Here is a 20,288-nt window from a genome sequence, read left to right on the forward strand (position 1 = left end):
GGTTTCTCGCAGGCGAAGATGAAGATCTACCGGAGGTCAGTTTGCCTTGATCTGGCTGGAGAGATGAGTTCCGGAAAGCTCCGCCAGCGAATGGAACAGTGCATCTTTTGACTGGAGTTTGCTGGATCGGGTGGTATTCGACTATTCGGTCGCACGCACCCATCTTTTTATTCCGGCCGTTTGGTACCGGAGGGAGCGGCAAGAAGCTCTATTCTGTTTTGACATCAGGTGACTTTTTGGTCCATGGTGAAGTCAGAAGAAGGAATATCATGAAGGCCGGATTGGTGGACTGGCTAAAGGAGGTTCGAGTCTCCGTGATGCCGAGGGATTTTCTTGGCGTTCCGGGCTCCGCATCGGTGGTATGCATGTGGGGTGGCAGCACGAGTGAAGTTCGGAGTCTTACATCTGAGGGTGAAAACCCAAGGTCTGGCCTTAACTGGTTGTGCCTAGCAATGACCTTGTTGGAGTCATTGTTTTGAGAGTGGGGACTATCTTCGGGTGAGAACCTAAGACCTTTGATCGGGCGACGACGGTGTTGGTGCACTGTTTCCTTCTTGAAGGCGTTGCTTTTGAAGAGTCTGTATTTCATGCGTTGTCACGGTGGTGTTTGTATTTTGCTAGGTCTCGAATGCTATAGTTATTTCTTAGTTTTCTTTACTCTTTTTTAGCTGTGTGCATCCGTACTGTCACTAGGGTGGAGCGTTGTTGCGAGGCTGGGTGTTATTGGTATCTACTGATATTAATATATTTCCTTTATAAAAAAAGTATTTTTTGTAGTTATAACTTCACTCACGACTAAAAAAATCTTAATTGCAATCCCACTTACATTTGGAAATATTTCAGTTACAGCCTAATTTGCAATCTAGGTATACGAATCATAGATCAAAATGCTGAGCACTAGCTTAATTCTCATTATACTGACAACTAGCAATTCCCAATCTAATATGCACACACCACATCGATTTCTCCTATACCAATTAATCACGCAACAGAATGAACTAGGCTAGGCTACTGCCCTCCACCGCCCGTGGCTGGCAGCTTCGGCAGCTCTAGTATGCCGCCGAACCAACGTTTGCAGTCGTAGACGGAGCAGAATGTCTGCAGCGCCGTCATGAGCAGCAGCACGACGGCGGCGAGCAGCGTGAGAATCCTCCAGGACCTGAACACGTACCGCTTGAGCAGCCTCCTCGCTTTCACGGCCGCCCTCCTGTTCCGGTGCGCGTTCACCTCCCTGATCACCCCGTCCATGAGCGGCACCTTGCTCGGCCGCACCGCACGGCACATCCCGTTCCACATGTCCGCCGCCTCCTTGTCGCTCTTCATGCCGTTGAAGATTATCCCGCATTCCCTCAGGATCTTCACGTCCTTGGCCGTGTCGATGATGCCGTTCATCAGCTCCGTGTACCGGGCCATCACCAGCGGCCCGCGCACGGCAGCCGTCTCGTACGCCACCAGGTTGCGGAGGATCACCTCCGTGTTGCCGTCGAGGCGGATGACCGGGAGGGTCAGCGTCGCGGTTGCGGCGTCGAAGGCGATCCCTGCCATCCCCTCCGGCGCCGGTGCGAACCGCACGCCGCATCCAGCCAGCTGCGTCACGGACGGGATCATGATCTCCTGGACCAGCGGCGAGTTTATGATGCTGCCCATGTTCACGCCCTTGAGCCGCGCCTCCATGTCCGTCGAGGACATCAGCTTTCCGAGCATAGGCGTCAGCGTCGACAGCAACGGCACCTTGCGCATGATCCGCCCCGGGAGGCTCGACGCCAAGCTCATCGGCTTGGAGATGAGATTCTTCTTGATGAACCGCACCGGCGCCACGTCGAGGCTGGACACCTGCATGCACGCCTGCTTCACCTTGTCGTAGTCCGGGACCTGCTGCTCGAGCGCGTCCATGGACAGGAGCTCCTCGGGGACCAGGGGCGGGAGCTCCGCCGCGTCCTCGGCGAAGAAGGCTGAGGCGGGGATAAGGAAGTGGTATAGAAGCTCCAGCAGGTGCGCATGCTTGGCGACGTCGCCGGCGAGGGCCAGTGCGGTAGTCTTGATGGGGCACACCTCCCTGATGAAGCGGTCAAGGACAGCACGCATGGCGTCAGCGGCGGCCTCCTCGGAGACCTGGCGGAGCTGGAGCGCCCCGGCGAAGAGGAAGAGCGGGATCTGGTTCTCAAGCATCATGGCGTCGCGAACCATGACGTTGATCCAGTTGGTCGCCGAGGACACCATATCGGTGGCCTCTTCGACGTGGTAGCTCTCCAGGAAATCGAGGAGGAAGCACGTGTCGATGGCCATCATCCATGCCAGCGTCTGCTCGTTCAGCTCAAGGAACCTACATTCATTATACGTACATGATGGATGGGATTAACTTAATTTTCAAAAATTGATGATAAAATTCGAGAGAGATTCAACACATGAACAAATGTTACTCGTGTCTCCTATACATTTTATTTTGCACATTTCCAAAAAAATCGTAGGGTTTAACAGTACAAGTTTACCTTCTGTATGGCAATGATATTATAGCTTCAGCAGGATGTTTCGGATTCTCTTCTTTGACTCATGAGCTAGGTTTCGTTTTAATTCATCCAAAAGTAAACTCGGCAATGCGGCTTAAACCTTTTTCCCGAGTTATGTGGCTTAAACCTTGAATCCACTATATATGGCATGAGTTGATAGTTAAATTTTTTTTGTTCTCAACTTTTGATTCTATATCCAAGAGAAATTGGTTCATAGCTCAACTTTAGAACCATGCGACTCTTTAATTTTACATACTTATGTTCAATTGTACACAAGACCTTTTGGGCAACCCTAGGTCATATTTTGAGCGATTTGGTCGTCTGAAAATAGTATTTCCCGAACGCCAATGAATGAGCAAGCCGTTAATTCTTCAATCGACCACACTTTGGCAAATGATTCAATTTTGATGTGTGTTTCGTAACAATGGTCCATGTTTTGTAGTGGCTCTATGCCTTTTTGTGTTGGGATTTACTTACATTGGGTTGTGTTTACTGAGTTTTTAGAATCCAAGATATTTTCTAACATTGGTTCTATACTTGTATGCCTTTTTGAGTGTGTATTGTCCGTTTAGTAAGGAAAGGTTATTTTGTGCTTCTATTTTAATTTATGTACTGCGAGTCTGGTACTGGTTATATTTACAATATTATGAATGCTTTTTCGGTAAAGTACAATTATGAATGTAATTTAAATGATGAACATTTTTTCTGTGTCAGTTATACATTTATATTACGTACTGTAGTGCAGTTTGTTTGTGTTGTACACGTACGTTGCATTGTTTATATGCACATGCGACTGTAAAAAACTACCAGATATATTACAAAATATTGATATAGAGTTATAGACACATGGCCGGCCCATAAGGCGGGCAGAGGGGCACTAGCCCTAGGCCCCTAGGAGCTAGGGCCCCCGGTCTAACATTTGTTCATGTACTTAGTACACTTATACTACTCCCTCCGGCCATTAATACATGTCGAAGGTTCATCCAAATTCGGATGTATCTAGTATTAAAGAGTGTCTAGATACTTTTAAATTTAGACAAATTTTGTACATCTAAAAATGGAGAGAGGTAGTATTTAGGTTGTACACTTCATAATAATTCCAGAAATTTTAGATGCTCTAAGGTGCAACTTATCAGGGTTCTACTTCGACTCCTTTTACAAAAAAAAAAAAAAACATGTACTCCTTAAGCCATACAGTTATAGAAAATATAAAAGGCCCAAACTACAACTTACCGTGCATCTACTCTGATTCCTTTAAAACAAATGTATGTCAATAAACCTAAATAACTTTTTTCGATGGCACGATTTCTGTCTAGCTTTTCCAAATGTGCAAAACAACACCGACCCTCATAAATTTTTATGTGATTAATTCTAGAAATATATATGTTTTCTCCGGTATTTCAAAGACCATGGATCTTTCAAATGTACATATTATTTAGTATATGCTATTGCATTATCTTAATATTTCTCTTGCGGAATACTAATATTTTTCTAAATCTTGTGTGTGTGACCCAGTGGCGGAACTTCATGGAGATTTAAGGGGCCCAAGAACACCAATCACCACTAAACTTTAAGTAATATTTAAAAATCTAGCATAAATAGATATATTTTTAAAGAATTTTTAGGAGTAGGGAGCTATGACCCTCTCCCTAGAAAAGCTCCGCTACTGTGAAGAAGAAGTTCTTGTCGCGTCGCCCCAGGGCCCCTAAAATCTATGGACCGGTCCTAGACAACTATTTCGTGAAAGGTACGTTGCAGCAACTAGTCGCGGCCTGCTAGAAATGTTAAACTCGTGTGCTCATCTCTGCGCTGTCAAACTGTTGCCGTCTTTTACGAAACTCTCAAGGCAAAAGAAACACCTACTTAGAATATTAGTTTCGGCCAAGCTGATTTCTCTTCGACGGCACAAGGCTAGAGCGAGCCCTTAAGTACATAACTGAAGTTGATTGGCAAAATCTACTCATGGAAATTTAGTCATGAATTCATCGCCGGGTACATGCATGCTTAATTAAGGAGTCCATTCGTATATGTGGTGTGAGAATATGCATTGTTTTGTAGGAGTACACAATATAGAAAATGTAGATGTTTGAGCATGAAAACGTTTATGTTTGAGAGGATGAACGTTAGTTAAATTATACCTGTGGTATGGTGCCCGGATCATCTCCTGCATGCCGGCGAACTTCTGCACGAGGTCGTCGAACTTGCGGTCACCGGCGAAGAGCTTCTCGGCACGCTTGGCCGCGGCGAGCTTGTAGCGCTCCATGTCCCTGAGCTCGGGCCGCTGGTAGTGGTAGGGCCCGATGGCGAAGTGCTGCGGCGCGTACGCCTCCGGCCTGGTCGCCCGGAGCAGCTTGGGCACGTCGAAGACCTTGGCCACCGCGCCCAGCTCCTCCGCGGTGGCCTCCATCCGCCGCCGCACCCGGTTCACGAACCTCGACTGGTGGTCCTCCAGCTCCAGCTCCACGCCGGCGTTCCCCGCCGCCACGCCGACGAACCGCGCCTGGGCCTGCAGCTGTGCCAACGCCATGATCTCGAATCTCGATGGATCGACTAGCTACTAGCTGTCTGGCTGGTTGGTCGATCGGTGATTAATGAAACGAGTGTGTGAATAGCTCTGTGTTTTATTTGCAACCTGGTTAGTTAGGTCAGTGCATGAACTGTCCTGGTCGTGTTACCTAGGTGCTGTATATAGAGAGTATGCGTGCAAGTGGGTTGGTCAGTGCAGTTAAAACGAAGCTAATCGAAAGCGTGAAACATGCAGACGCGCAAACTGGGGTGGGGTGGTTACCGAGTGAAGAACAAACGAGCATGCTTCGAATGAAACTTGTTGGTATTATGTGTATTATGTGTGTTTGGCTGTGTGCATGCGTGAGCTTGACGTGATGAGTGATCCATCGGATCGTGATGTGTTAAAGAAACGTTGCAAGCGTGGAGGGGGTGTCGGGGGTTGATGGGTACAAGACCATGGTGGTATGATTGGCTAAGTAGGCCAGCCAGTTGGGTATCAGAAATAGTCAGATATGGATAACCCGGCTGATCATCTCAAAGAGAGGAATCAAGTTGAGAAAATTCCGCCCAACTATTGTTACTCCCTCCGTCTCAGTTTACTAGTCTTCCCCGTATCTCTAGGTTGCCAATTTAACCTATATAATTTAAATTATATAATACAAAAATTATATTATTTAGAAAATAGAACATCTAAACTTTCTAATGATATAATTTTTATAACATATAACTAATGCTAATTTGATCAAATTTACAACCTAGAGGTACGCGCACGCCTAATAAACTATGAGAGAGGGAGTACTGCAGTTGCAAAAAGGCCAACACGCTAGGCTATAGCCTATTGTGGCTACAAAACGGCTGTAAAAGGCCAAACTATTAGTCGCCTCCAGATTCGCTCGATTCACTTAAGTGAACAAATCCGCGCGTCTGATTACAAAAAAAAATCGTATGTATCAATTTTTTTAGAGTATTTAAATCGGTCTTCAGCATTTTTTTTTTGTCTGTCAAAGTTGTGAAATTGTGGTGCAAGAATATCCGGCAATGGTGCAAAAAATTATCTTGAATGTAATATTTTTCTCTGCATATGTAACATGTTCAAAAATGCGACACTGTTTTGCAGCATATGTAACTCATCCAATATTATAAGAATATGCGCATAACATTGGTGCAATATTCCCTATAGCATACGTATAAAAATAATTGTACAACTTTGTTTTTACTCACACAACGAAAAATGATGCGCATATGTAACAAATCATAACATCGTATGTAACATTGGCAAAAATCCCCTAAAATTTACCCTTCACCAACAACCAAGGCAGGATCATCATGGCAAATTCAAGCTCGGCGCGGGCAGGGACTAACGAGGAGGGCTAAAGGTGAGGTAGAAGGGGCTCCCCGAGCATTCACAGTGGTGGCTGGCTACTAACGCAAAGGGCATGAGGAAGTCGCCACGGCTAGCTAGATGTTGTCGGTGAAGCTTCCTGCCATAGGTGGAGAGGAGGAGGGGAGAGCTTTGTCACCGGTAAATTCCCTGTTACGGCCAGAGAGGCGAACGAGCGGTGGCTACGGGGGAGCGGCAGACGAGAGCGGTTGCGGGGGCATGGCAGATAAGCGGCGGCGGGTGGCGACCGCTAGCGAAGTTGCGGCAGTGGGAGAGGGGCGTAGGTTCAGCGGCGGCTGCGAGGAATCCTAGCTTGCCATGTTGGGGTTGAGCTCGACAGGTCGTTGTGCATGTGCGGCCAAGTTTTGATCGAGTTTTTTGAATGTGAGAAACAAGATGATGCATCAGCCGGTTGGTGTATAAACGTTTCCTTGGAGAAATCCTTTTGCTATGAGTTGTAGAGCTGGGAAGCTGACAATCGGGGTGCACGGAGGTGTCCAAGTGCCTAAAAAGTGGTTTTAGTGGATAGCATATATGATGAAGAATTGATATGTTACAAAATAATAGTTTTTTACCGGTTTCCTATGGTACCCATGCATGCACTTGCATCCGTCGGTGTTTGCTAGTTCTAGGTCGACCGAGAATCAAGTTTAACAATTTTTTCCCAGTTAGAGCATCTCCAGTCGCGTTTCCCAAACCGTCCCCCAAACCGCGCCGGATCGAGCGTTTGGGGGACGTGTTTTGTTCGTGCCGCGTTTGGGGGACGTCGCTCCCCAGCCGCGTCCCCCAAACGCCGCCCCCAATCAGAAATTCAAATAGATGCATTCAAAAGAGATCGTTCCCGCCGGTTCGTCGCGATCGGAGTAGCGGCGATCGATCAAAGTACCGGGCGCGCGATCATATTACAGACCGGTGGTGCATGCAAATTAGAAGAAGGGGTTGGTCGACGGCGTCGTGTCCTGAGTCGACGCAGGCCCGTCGAGCACGACGACCTCGTCGCGATCTGCCTGTTCCTGTGCATGGTGCGTCCGCTCCGTCGCCGACGCGGAGGCCGACGCAGGTGTAGCAGTAGAAGACGCGTCAGCTCTGCTCTTGCTGCGCTGCCGCTGCCGCCGATGCCGATGCCGCTGCCGGGCCGCCGCGTCCGCCGCCGCCATTTTGGCTTCGATGTCGTCGAGGATCTGGCCTTTGAAGAAGTTGTGCGCCGCTCGCGTCCGGGGAGACATTCCCTCTGTCGACGTTCTCGGCAGGGACATGTCGTCCCTGCGTTTCTTGAGCTCCAGCTTCTCCTCTTGCCTCTTGAGCAGCTCCGCCCACCTTTCGTCGGCCTTCTTGTCGCGGGAGATAAAGGTCGAGGAGACGTCGGCGAGGCATTTCGTGATCGACGCCTGCGTCTTCTCAGACGACGCAGCGTCGGCTAAGGCGGCCTTGGCAGCCTTGTTGCCGTAGGGACGCCCTGCCGACGTTGCCGGCGGCGCGTCCGCATCAATGGCGTCCTTCCCCTTGGACAGCGACAAGCGCGTCAGCCGCCATTTCTCGTTCCCTTTGAGCTTGTCATAGCAATGCATCAGCGCGAAAGACTTGTGACCTTCCGAGTACTTGGCGTACAATTCCATGGCCCGATCAAACTAACCAAAGGAAGCAGAGTCATTTCATCGAACATAATGTGGGCGCTACGGATTATGGAAGAAACAGTCGTACCAGTTTGCCGACGTCGGCGCCGCTGTCGCCTCTGGTCTCTAAGTCGTGATGGTACCCATGGAAGGAGTTCACCGACGCCTGGATGATGGCCCATCGCGTCGACATTGCCTTCGGCTCCTCTTCATTGTCACTTTCCGGTAGTCGCTGTTGATGAGCTTGCGCTCATCGAACTCGGCCTTGATCCTCGCCCAATACTTCCCGCCTTTTTGGTTGGCGCCGATGATGGAGTCATGGCTCACCGTCGCCCACGACTCGCACGTGACATTGATCTTCCGGAGGCGTCCACTTCGGGCCTCGTGTGCCCGACGCCTTCTTCTTCTTCTTCTTCGTCCTCACGCCGTCCGCGTCTACCTCCACGAGATCATCGTCACCGGCACCCTCGTCGTCCTCTTCCTCGCCGCCCTCTTCGTCCTCATCGTCGTCCTCCTCGTCGTCCTCCACCCCGTCCTCTTCCTCGTCGTCCTCCTCCTCAACCCCGTCGTCCTCCTCAGCACCGGCGTCGTCGTATTCGAGCGGACCCCTGCGGCCGGTGAAAGGGCCGCCGTCCGGACCGGGTCCCGCTCGCGTTGCTCGTACGCCGGGGAGTAGAGGTTGTTGGGGTTGAAGCCGCCGTGCGGCAGCGCATCCTGGTAGTGCAGCGACAAGTTAGGCGTCACGCACCCGGGAGTGGCGGAGGGGCCGTCGTTGTAGAAGGCGGCTTGCGACGGAGAGAAGACTCCCGGAACGTACACCGGCACGTTCGTACTATATGGGCTCGCATTGGTGGCGGCGATACACCCGGCGATTATGTGCTGGTGCTGGCGCGCCGCCGCAGCCTTCTTCTCCAGCTCCGCCGCCCTCCGTCCTTTCGCTCCGCCGTCGATAGCTTCCGGCGCAGGCAATCTTGCTGCCATTCATCTTCGGTCATTCCTTCAGGCTTCTTCTTCGCAGCCGGCGCCTTCCGCGGCTTCGCGAACGGCGCTTTCGCCCCTATCGTCGCATTGCCCGGCGGCTTCTTGGCCGCTTTCTTCGCCATCTTTTTGGGGGCTGTCGGCGGCGCCATGGAATGGGGAGAGGGTAGCGGCGGCGGGTGCACGGCGGGAGGGAGAAAGAAATCGGCGGGATAGGAGAAATGAATTGGCGGCAGGATATGTTTTGGGAGGCCTGTGCGCGGCGGTATAGGCGCGATTTGGCGGGAGCGGCGGGATTTGGCGGGAGTGTGAGACGAATTTTCCCCGTGCCGCCGACGGGTCGGGCCCGCGTCGGTTGGCCTCGCTGCGTTGTGTCCGGCGTCCCCGGAGCGTCCCCCGTGGGACGGGGACGGGCTCGGGGCGCCGGACACCGTATCGGGGCGCGCCGGACAAAAATGGGCTTTGGGGGACGCGGCTGGAACGCTTTTTTTGTCCGGCGCGCCCCAAATCGCTTTGGGGGACGATTTGGGGGACGCGACTGGAGATGCTCTTACTTTTTTTGAGAACACAGTACAACGCAGACGCTCACAAACACGCACGTACAAACACCCCTATGAACGCACGCACGCACACCCTACCCCTATGAGCACCTCCGAGGGACTGAGCCGGTATATCTTGAGGTTGACGAAGTCACCACTGGCGCTTCGCTGTTGACGGGCACGTCACCTACCACTGAAAGCATAGCGCCGGTTAAATCCTGGAATAAATCCAGGTAAATGCAAACACCCATGTCAAGTCTAGGACTTGAACCTGGGTGGGCTGGATCCACCACAAGGGACCTAACCACCAGAGCCAAGCTCTGTTTGCGACTGGAGATGCTCTTACGAATGAATTGCACGTGAAATTGGGACTCGGAACTTAGTTAGTTCTAGGTGGCCCGAAACTAGTTGGGTCCTTAGGAGCTTGTTTGGTTCCTCACACCCTTTTTGGTGCATATCGGGAACTTGGCTCGAGGGAAGCTTTATGTGAAAATGCAACCTCTAATTCACGTTGTGCATCTAGTTTGGTTGCTAACAATTTCTTCCAAACATCATAGCTAAAACTAAGTCCCCACGGATTGGTTTCCCACAATTTGTGTTTTATCTAATCGCTTGTCGTTTGATTACAAGGGTAACCTCGTAGCCCATGTTGCGATCTTACCCAGCAAAGAAGCCATGTCTACAAGGTGTTCGACCCAGTAGAAATTCAAGCGGGGACTAATATATAACACATAATCAGTAGGACCAACATAGTTGTATAAGTGGATCAGAATATTGCACCACGAGTTCACGAACAACTACTCGTGATGCAACACAAGTTCATCAACCGGGGTGTTAGTACGTACCACCTAGCAAAATATATAAATTTGGCATCATGTTTGAGAAAATCTATCTAATCACATATATACATTATCATCATGGTGTTTATCATCATCACCAGAACAAGCACCACAACAAGCACCCAATGTGCAGGATCGTCAAAGGTAATACTTCTTCAGGAAGGTAGTAAACCATCTCATCTGCTCCAGCTTAACTTCATGCCCATAGAACTCGTGAAAAAATTTCTGCAATAACTTTAAAGTCCTTTATCTGAATCCCTTATCCACTGAGACCTATTTTTGATGAATTCACACACCCTGTTTAGGACTAAGGTGGAAAGAGTAGCTTGCCATATCATAATGTTCTTATTCTGAATTGGGCAGTACCTATGAGGCACCGACATATATCGAAGTGGCATTGTTGGTAGCATTGAGTTCACCGACAGATCATGCGAGTTTTCTTTGCCCTACAGCACAAACCATAGTATTGTAGTACAAGAACAATGGTGAGCAAGCATCATCTAATGTTCTAACAAACTCTATGAAGAAGAACAATGTCGGACTGTGAAGTTTGCTAACTGACCTTCATTGCATGGTGCCATGTACAAACGCAGAACTGGTATAAGGACAAGGACTACACATTGTAGAACCAATCCTTGTACCAACCAGTGTGTTTATACATAGACCACACAGCAATGAAGATCACCCGATGCAACCAACACAAGCACAAAACATCAATTACCTCTTCCCCAACTCTACACTAACAGATCATTAAAATAGAATTGCTAAATCAAGCTATACAGCCATCATACCTAAGCTACCGCTAGTAGGGTTCAATGTTACTCACGGAGAGATATGATAGTTGGACGAGGAAGATGATGTCGGTGAGGCCGTGAAAGATGACCTGTGGCGGCGGAGCTTCCCCGGCCGGATAATATAGCGACGCTTACTTGGTGGTCGGTGAAGGTGTCCTTCAACTGATAGCTTGAATGGGAAAAATGGTGCCACGTGATTTGGTGGTTAGGCGGCGCATGTGTAAATAGATGGCGCGAATCAGCGAGCGGTGACTGAATTTTTCTCGCGGGATTTCCGCGACCCGCGTGAGCTCCTGCCATCCCTCCCTCGTTGTCAGGGGATAACCCCCGGTAGGTTAAGCTTGTGTGTAATTAGCTAGCATAAGATGATTATGACGGATAAACAGGCTATACCGAAATACGGCATGATGATAAGTGTTGACCAGATTAAGGGTCAACCGTCTTAAAGCGAAAGCCAAAACTATGATGACCGGCATAACTTAATCCGGTAGGTAATCCGGCATACAGATTCGACGTACATGTCGAGGAGTACCGGCATACCCAACATATGCCGGCATGAGGATCCGACATAGGGCCAACGGTCTACTGCTGGTCAAAGATCCGGTCGCCTCACTACAAGACATCAAAGAGATACGGAGGATCTCTTTATGACGAGAGCCTCGCTAGTCGCTAGCTTCCAACTAAAGCCACAAGACGCGGATGACGAAGGTGCTGCAGTGTGCAGGCCAGCAGAGGTCAGCGCACATAAGACACATGCAAGGACATCGCGAGCCCAGGGTCAAAGCTACAGTCAAAGACTGGCTGATGTAGGCTAAGATTACCTTTACCCGGGTTCCTTCTTATGTAAGCCACCCGTCCATTATATAAGGAGAGGTGACATTTCCTTGCACGGGAGGTGGACATTAGGTTACGATCCAATTCATCTAGGGTTTCTTCCTCTAGCACTTCTTCTTCCTCTAGCCAAGGGCTAGAGGAAAACCATTGTAGTTCTCTGTGAGATTATACAGATCAGACAGGCAGGAGTAGGGGTGTTACCTTTTCACGAGGGCCCTGAACCTGAGTAAAATCGTGTGTCTTTGTGTGTTTCTTCTCCATCCCCCTTCCTCCGGATCCCTAGGAACACATTGGTCCCAAGATGAGCCTATCTATGTCATCTATCTGTTCACCACAACGACACTCGCATGAGCTCGGCTCAAAATTCCCAAACGAACAAGGGGAGAGGTTGGCTCGCTAGAGATGACCGAGCATGCCTCCTCATACATGCTCTTGGTTGCTTTAAGAAGGTTGTGATGCAGAAAATCTTTTTCGCGTTCGCAACCAAACGAACGACTTTCTTCTCCCTGAGAATACGAGAAAAGACCGTGCGAGGAACCAAAGAGGCCAAAAAATGGCACCACACTAGAGTAGTCTAGCTATGAATATATGTGTTTACAGGCCAAAATAACTTTTTCCTTGCATGCGCCGTACGAAAGTTAGGATTATGCTGACCCTCTCTATAAACTACCCGTAAGATGGGAGTTTTAGACAACGAACGTGAAACATGCATGGAATCAAATGTAAGGTTTGGCCGTCGTCGTCATCGAGTGAAGAAAGCCAAGACCTGGCCGGCCGGCGTGGCTTCATCATTGGTAATGATAAACTCGTTATGCGTTTGTTATGTGAATGACGGTCCCGCATATAAATTATACTTACCAGCTCTATGCATAGTTAAAAATAAATTAATGAACAGCTTGTCATAGTGCCATTATTGGTGCATGCTGCTTCAACGATGATTAAAGAATAACGCAGGCAGAGATTGATGGATAACTCAGCTGGTGTGAGAAGCGAATTATCTAGGACGGCCTATGAGCAGGATCAATGTCTTCAAGCAGCAGGTTACGTTTCTCTCACGTTGTATTGCTGACGGATCAGAGTTTCTGAACAGTACCGAACAAGGAACAAATCTCTTGTTATGTTTTTTTTTCTAAAAAAATTACGGCAGCGAAAGCTCCTACAGCGATTTCGTTTTGAAATAATAAAAATTCGAATCTGCGTCTCTAAAATTGTACATCTACTTTCCTAACCAAGTGAGTTAGGCTCACACCTTTTTATAATCTTATAAAATTGAGAAGGCAAAGCTGAATAAATGATTTTTTTCTTTTTGATTGGAAGTTTTCAACTCAACCCATATTACAAAACATGGTACAACCCAATGTCCATCACTAGAATGCTAAATGAAAGTCGAATTAAAAAATGTGACACGCCACACATAGGACAAATAGTAGCTCAATCACAATTTTGACAAATACTAGCCCAATCACAAATGCTAAACCGATATTTTTTGTGTCGTGTGCAAAAAATACAAAAATTGGTGCTCAAAAATAGTTTTTACGATACATTTCTTTATCTTTTTACATAAGACATAAAAAATATCAGTTTTTCGCGAAACTTGGCACGCGCATATATAATATTGACATATACATGCTAAATTATTGTTCATATTTTTCTAACATTTTAAAATGTTTTTTTTGGATAGGGGGAGCATATGCTCCTAAGTTCAAAACTGCGTTTCTGTAACTTCTTTTTTAGAGAAAATAGGGGACGTGCCCCCGGCTCCATTGAAATGAAATCAGGAGTAACAAGTTTCAAAGCACATCCTATATAACTAAGAAGTTCATCCCCACTACAAGTATTTCTCTCAACATGCAAGGTGTCCACCTCATCATGCATCCCTAAGCAAATCCCAGCCTGACACATAAGCAAATCTGCCACATAATGAAAGAAACAATATAAAGAGGTTTCCAACATGGATAGCTATATTGTACACGACTCTGACTCGTCGTTTCCCCTCCCCACGACGGCACTATCCCGTCGCCTTCCACTCCACAACAACATGTAGAAGAAACTGACTGCACCCTCTTCACCTTCTCCACATAAAAAATCAAGGCTAATGGATTTGATTTCTCATTTAAGAACGAGATCTGCTCCTTTCCTTCACCAAGGCTTCTCGATGCAACAAATTTTAAGCCCCTGTCTCATGTCCATCGTCTGCTGGTGCTGCCATGCCCGCACTGCTCCACCGTCACTAGCTTCCTATCAGCGAAGCCTCACTATCATGGAACGGCCGGCCTATCAAGCAACTCAGGTCCAGCCAATGACCTCGCCTTCCGCAGGTAGCAAACCTCCACTTGGGATCCAATCTTATGCCGACATCTTCTTCTCTACTCGGATCCCATCTGCAGGTAATCAACTAAGCCGGCTCCCCCGTTTTGTTTGATTTGGCAATTCCCTTCTCTTTTTTACCATAAATTTAAACTAATCTGTGCGATTTAGATTCACTGCAGAAGCAGGTCCTATTATATACTAATTTCTGCGATTTCGATTCACTAAAGAAAAAGCTTCTTTGACTCCAAAACCTCTATTTACGTATGTTGCTCACTGATCCCTTATCATCACATCCTATTTTTCTGTTTGTAATTTCAGGTCAATGGACCATATGTAACTATGGATATGTTCCCAATTTATGCAAGTGCGTTACAGAGTATTTGCTTGACTACTATCTCAATGGATGTTTGATCTTTTGTTTACTGAATTTTCGACATGAAGGAAATTAAGCACATCAGTACACACGTATGGATTTGAAGTATGGTGTACTACTGAATTTTAGTGCTGCCTGCTAAAGTCTGGTATCCATTTATATATTTTATTCAGCTATGGATGACAAGGTTTCTTCGTCTTTCAATATCCTAAACTCTTGAGAGAAAAGGAGAGGATTTGTCATTTGGCAACACATGGATTTACCTTACATGGTCATGGAGCTCGAGTTTGGTTAATTAGCGCTGCATTACAAAACTATAGTTTGTATTTATGGGACGTCGTCTCCAGTTGGAAAGATCTAATTCCTATTGGTACATACTCGACCTTTCAATTATTAGTAATTTCCATCATTTGATTGACAACTATTTTTCAGCATAAATCCATCAAATGTTCTCACAGATAATTTTACAGTTATTTTTCTTTCGGGAATGCAGACTATGAGAGCATGTGTTGTTGATTCTTATATCGGACTATCATAACTCAAATCAATACTCGAGGTCTGTTATGACTGTTGGATTTCCGTTGTTGTTACTGCTATTTGTCGATTCTTCTCACCGTGAAATGCTTATGTATCTATATAATTTTGTGTGTGTCGTGTTCATGTTCCTTCTTATTTGGTTACATGCTCTGTTTTATTTTCAAGATGACGAGCGTGCCCGATAATAAACAAGAAATTCTTCCTTTCCCCTTCATTGATGGTGTAATTGTATAAAATGCCTCTTCCATTTAGGTCATATTGCTATCATATACACTTTGTCATCTTACAAGTTAATTTTGCATATCTTATTGGTGCTATATAAGTATTTTGTCATTCCAACATTTTTTTTGTAGAAGTGGAATTTAGCTTCTGAAAAACTTATGATTTTAAATTATAGTAATACCTTAATGGACTTTGAGCATGCTCAACATAGACAAATAACTGGAAGATTTACCATAAGATTTCCTAGATGTGAGTGAAAATATGTTCTTTATTTTCATATATAGACAGCATGATAATTTGATGATACCACGTAAATTGTCAAGCACTTTCATATCCAGGCAGTCGACTATCACTGTATTATGTTCTTCATAATTTTACCACTTCCATCTGGTACTTAGGTACTTATTACAAAGAATCATGGCCAGCAATGATGCTTGAGCAATGTCATCTATGTTGTCTAGCAGAAACCAAAAGACTGAATCATCTTTGACCATCAGCAAAGCTAATATTGGAAGCATCCTCAATCTCCCTGGTGCATGCTGCAGTTTTGTTGCATACCAGGGTAGAAGGGTATAAATTTTTTTTGAGAGGTAGAAGGGTATAATTGATACCTTAGTCAAGAACGCATGACTACATCCCGTCCTTCAAAATTTCAAAATTCCAGTCAAATCCATCTATTAACTCCAGCGACCAATCCATCATACGGAGCTACTAACTTACATGTTGAGGCTACTAACGACAACCAAAGTCATTGTACTGTACCACCAAATGTGCATTGACTAATCCAAGCTATTTTGGAACTTTTGGATTAAAAAAATCGTAACCGCATATTGCATGATATTGTGCACTATAATGAGAAAGTATTAGAACCTATGCAAATAGTTTTCCATTACTAAATTTAAGAGTTCGATGTATATATATCTAAATATTCTCGCAGCAACGCGCGGGGTATCATCTAGTTTCCGTAACTATCCAGCCTACTTAAACAAAGATAAATTGGCGACCCACTACGCCATGCACTCATAAGGCTATGCACCGCATGGTATTCAAACCGGGACATAAACTCATTGATAAGCCATTCTAGTGTTCTCCCACCCACAAAGCTCTATGTTGTTTTGTGTATCTACTCTTCTATGCATAGCAAATCGCTAGTGGTAGCGACAAGAAAAAAACCTGCAGCAAAAAAGTGCAAATGCATCATTCCTTCTGTCTTGGTAGTATTTCTCAAGCAGCTATAGAGTTAGCTTGACTGGGAAGTACATACACACACTTAACCACGAGCAGAGGTATTGCCACCATGACGCACTCGCAACCTTATCGCATGGCAGTGATAACTTATGTGTTCATAGGGTTGAATCATAGATGATGTTCATTGAATCTAAATCATGGAAGATCAAATTTTTCCTTGGAGGAGTCTTGCATGTTCGAGAATATTACTTATGGCGAGCAACTAGAAGTATGAAAAAGATAAATGGCATGCTTGGTACATTGAACAACTAAGGAATAGGTTTTATCTATGCATTATAATGTTGTTTTGTTAAGGGTCGAAATTTTAGGGCTAGTTTTATGTGCGTTATATGTTATTTTTGCTAAAGAAAGCAAAAATTATATCATGAATACAAGTATACAACTAGCTAAAAGAAGTGAGCCCATCTCATTTGTACAACCTAGTTACATGGGTTCAAGTCCCAAGGACGTGGATTGCGGTTCTTATTATTTAAAAAATCAGTGTAGAATTTTATTTCTTTCAAAAAAAATACAACTAGCTAAATGATGTTTGTGTTCTTGTTGTAGGGGGCAGGAGCTCTGCCAATAGTAAAATGTCTTAGATCTTGCTTACCGTCCCAGAGATATGATTGGTTTTTAATGATCGAGGAAGGGAGCTCTGCAAATTCATTTTAGTACTTCTTCCCATTTATATTACTTGATGCTAATATAGATATATCTATATACATCTAGCTAAATGAATTTTTGTAAGGGTATTTTACCCTTATCCATTATTTTGGTAACTATGACACCGTGCTAGAGTATTTGGTCTAATACATGTCTACAAGATGATCCCCAGGTATTAGCCAAAGAGGTATAATGGTATATCAATGGAAAAAGAAGGCAATGGGAGACCCCCACTTCGATGAAAAATCAACAAGGGAGTTTCTGCCGCGGCCGGTCAGTGGCCCGGTCAGACCGGCCATAGGACCGGCGCGTCCGGTCACACACCCGGTTGGGCCGGGCTCCAGGCCGGGCGCCCCGGCGCCAACCGGCCCTCACGCTTGTGCCAGCCGGGCGATGTCCAGTAAGGTTGGAGAAGTGGTCCGGTCGGGATCCGGTCACAGGCCCGGTTTGGACCGGCCGGTCCGGTCCCAGGCCCGGTCGGACCGGGTGCAGGACAGGGCCCCCGGCGCCAACCGGCCCCCTCGCCTATGCCAGCCGGACGATGTCCAGTACGCCAAAGAAGTTGCCCGGTCGGGATCCGGCCCACACTCCGGTCTGGACCGACTGACCCGGTCCCTGGCCCGGTCCGACCAGGCCCTGCACCGGACGGCCCGGCCCCAGGTCCGGTTGACCGGGTGCTGATACGTCCCAAACGTATCTATAATTTCTTGTGTTCCATGCTACTTTTATGATGATAATCACATGTTTTATACACACTTTATGTAATTATTATGCATTTTCCGGCACTAACCTATTGACGAGATGCCGAAGAGCCAGTTGCTGTTTTCTGCTGTTTTTGGTTTCAGAAAGCCTAGTAAGTAAATATTCTTGCAACTTATAGGATATCTTATACATAACACATATGCTTTATTACTACCGTTGACAAAATTGTTTCTATGTTTTCAAAATGAAAAGCTCTAGCACAAAAATAGTAATCCATGCTTCCCTCCGCGAAGGGCCTATCTTCTACTTTATTGTTGAGTCAGTTTACCTATTCCCTCTATCTTAGAAGCAAACACTTGTATCAACTGTGTGCATTGATTCTTACATGTTTACCTATTGCACCTGTTATATTACTTTATGTTGACAATTATCCATGAGATACATATGTTGAAGTTGAAAGCAACAACTGAAACTTATATCTTCCTTTGTGTTGCTTCAATGCCTTTACTTTGAATTTATTGCTTTATGAGTAACTCTTATGCAAGTCTTATTGATGCTTGTCTTGAAAGTATTATTCATGAAAAGTCTTTGCTATATGATTCATTTGTTTACTCATTATCTTCATCATTGCTTCGAATCGCTGCATTCATCTCATATGCTTACAATAGTATGATCAAGATTATGATAGCATGTCACTTCAGAAATTATCTTTGTTATCGTTTACCTACTCGAGGGCGAGTAGGAACTAAGCTTGGGGATGCTTGATACGTCCCAAACGTATCTATAATTTCTTGTGTTCCATGCTACTTTTATGATGATACTCACATGTTTTATACACACTTTATGTCATTATTATGCATTTTCCGGCACTAACCTATTGACGAGATGCCGAAGAGCCGATTGCTTGTTTTCTCGCTGTTTTTGGTTTCAGAAATCCTAGTAAGGAAATATTCTCGGAATTGGACGAAATCAACGCCCGGGGTCCTATTTTTCCACGAAGCTTCCAGAAGTCCGAAGAGGAAACGAAGTGGGGCCACGAGGTGGCCACACAACAGGGCGGCGCGGCCCAAGCCCTGGCCGCGCCGGCCTACTGTGTGGGCCCCTCATGACGCCCCCTGACCTACCCTTTCGCCTACATATAGTCTTCGTCGCGAAACCCCCAGTACCGAGAGCCACGATACGGAAAACCTTCCGCAGACGCAGCCGCCGCCAATCCCATCTCGGGGATTCGGGAGATCGCCTCCGGCACCCCGCCGGAGAGGGGAATCATCTCCCGGAGGTCTCTTCATCGCCATGATCGCCTCCGGATCGATGTGTGAGTAGTCCACCCCCGGACTATGGGTCCATAGCAGTAGCTAGATGGTTGTCTTCTCCTCATTGTGCTATCATGTTAGATCTTGTGAGCTGCCTATCATGATCAAGATCATCTATTTGTAATGCTACATGTTGTGTTTGTTGGGATCCGATGAATATTGAATACTATATCAAGTTGATTATCAATCTATCATATATGTTGTTTATGTTCTTGCATGCTCTCCGTTGCTAGTAGAGGCTCTGGCCAAGTTCATACTTGTGACTCCAAGAGGGAGTATTTATGCTCGATAGTGGGTTCATGCCTCCATTAAATCTGGGACAGATGACGTAAAGTTCTAAGGTTGTGGATGTGCTGTTGCCACTAGGGATAAAACATTGATGCTATGTCTAAGGATGTAGTTATTGATTACATTACGCACCATACTTAATGCAATTGTCCGTTGTTTTGCAACTTAATACCGGAAGGGGTTCGGATGATAACCCGAAAGTGGACTTTTTAGGCATAGATGCATGCTTGGATAGCGGTCTATGTACTTTGTCGTAATGCCCCGATTAAATCTCATAGTACTCATCATGATATATGTATGTGCATTGTTATGCCTTCTTTATTTGTCAATTGCCCAACCGTAATTTGTTCACCCAACATCTGTTTATCTTATGGGAGAGACACCACTAGTGAACTGTGGACCCCGGTCCTATTCTTTACATCTGAAATACAATCTACTGCAATTGTTCTTTACTGTTCTTCGCAAACAATCATCATCATCCACACTATACATCTAATCCTTTGTTTACAGCAAGCCGGTGAGATTGACAACCTCACTATTATGTTGGGGCAAATACTGTGATTGTGTTGTGCAGGTTCCACGTTGGCGCCGGAATCCCTGGTGTTGCGCCGCACTACACTCCGCCACCAACAACCTTCAACGTGCTTCTTGGCTCCT

The 20,288-nt window shown here is 46.2% G+C and overlaps 1 protein-coding gene and 1 long non-coding RNA gene across 2 annotated transcripts; one reads left to right on the forward strand and one right to left on the reverse strand.

The window, feature by feature from the left end:
- Positions 1-797: 797 nt before the first annotated feature.
- Positions 798-5,120, reverse strand: LOC124682967 (putative UPF0481 protein At3g02645). Its single transcript, XM_047217561.1, has 2 exons — positions 4,646-5,120; positions 798-2,323 (listed from the first exon to the last, which is right to left on the reverse strand). The coding sequence occupies exons 1-2, from the start codon at positions 5,032-5,034 to the stop codon at positions 1,009-1,011; spliced, it is 1,704 nt and encodes a 567-aa protein (XP_047073517.1). The 5' UTR covers positions 5,035-5,120; the 3' UTR covers positions 798-1,008.
- A 9,016-nt stretch (positions 5,121-14,136) lies between these two features.
- LOC124682968 lies at positions 14,137-15,453 on the forward strand. The gene is made up of 3 exons (XR_006996510.1): positions 14,137-14,380; positions 14,622-15,046; positions 15,170-15,453. It is a non-coding gene; the product is annotated as an uncharacterized LOC124682968 (long non-coding RNA).
- The last annotated feature ends 4,835 nt before the right edge of the window (positions 15,454-20,288 follow it).

The sequence above is a fragment of the Lolium rigidum genome, chromosome 1, assembly GCF_022539505.1.
Source record: "Lolium rigidum isolate FL_2022 chromosome 1, APGP_CSIRO_Lrig_0.1, whole genome shotgun sequence".
NCBI lineage: Eukaryota > Viridiplantae > Streptophyta > Magnoliopsida > Poales > Poaceae > Lolium > Lolium rigidum.

Bases quoted from the DNA above. Each gene is read 5' to 3' on its own strand.
- LOC124682967 (XM_047217561.1), bottom strand. From the start codon at position 5,034: ATGGCGTTGGCACAGCTGCAGGCCCAGGCGCGGTTCGTCGGCGTGGCG. The intron at 2,324-4,645 runs GTATAATTTAAC...TAATGAATGTAG, and splicing joins ATCCGGGCACCATACCACAG to GTTCCTTGAGCTGAACGAGC.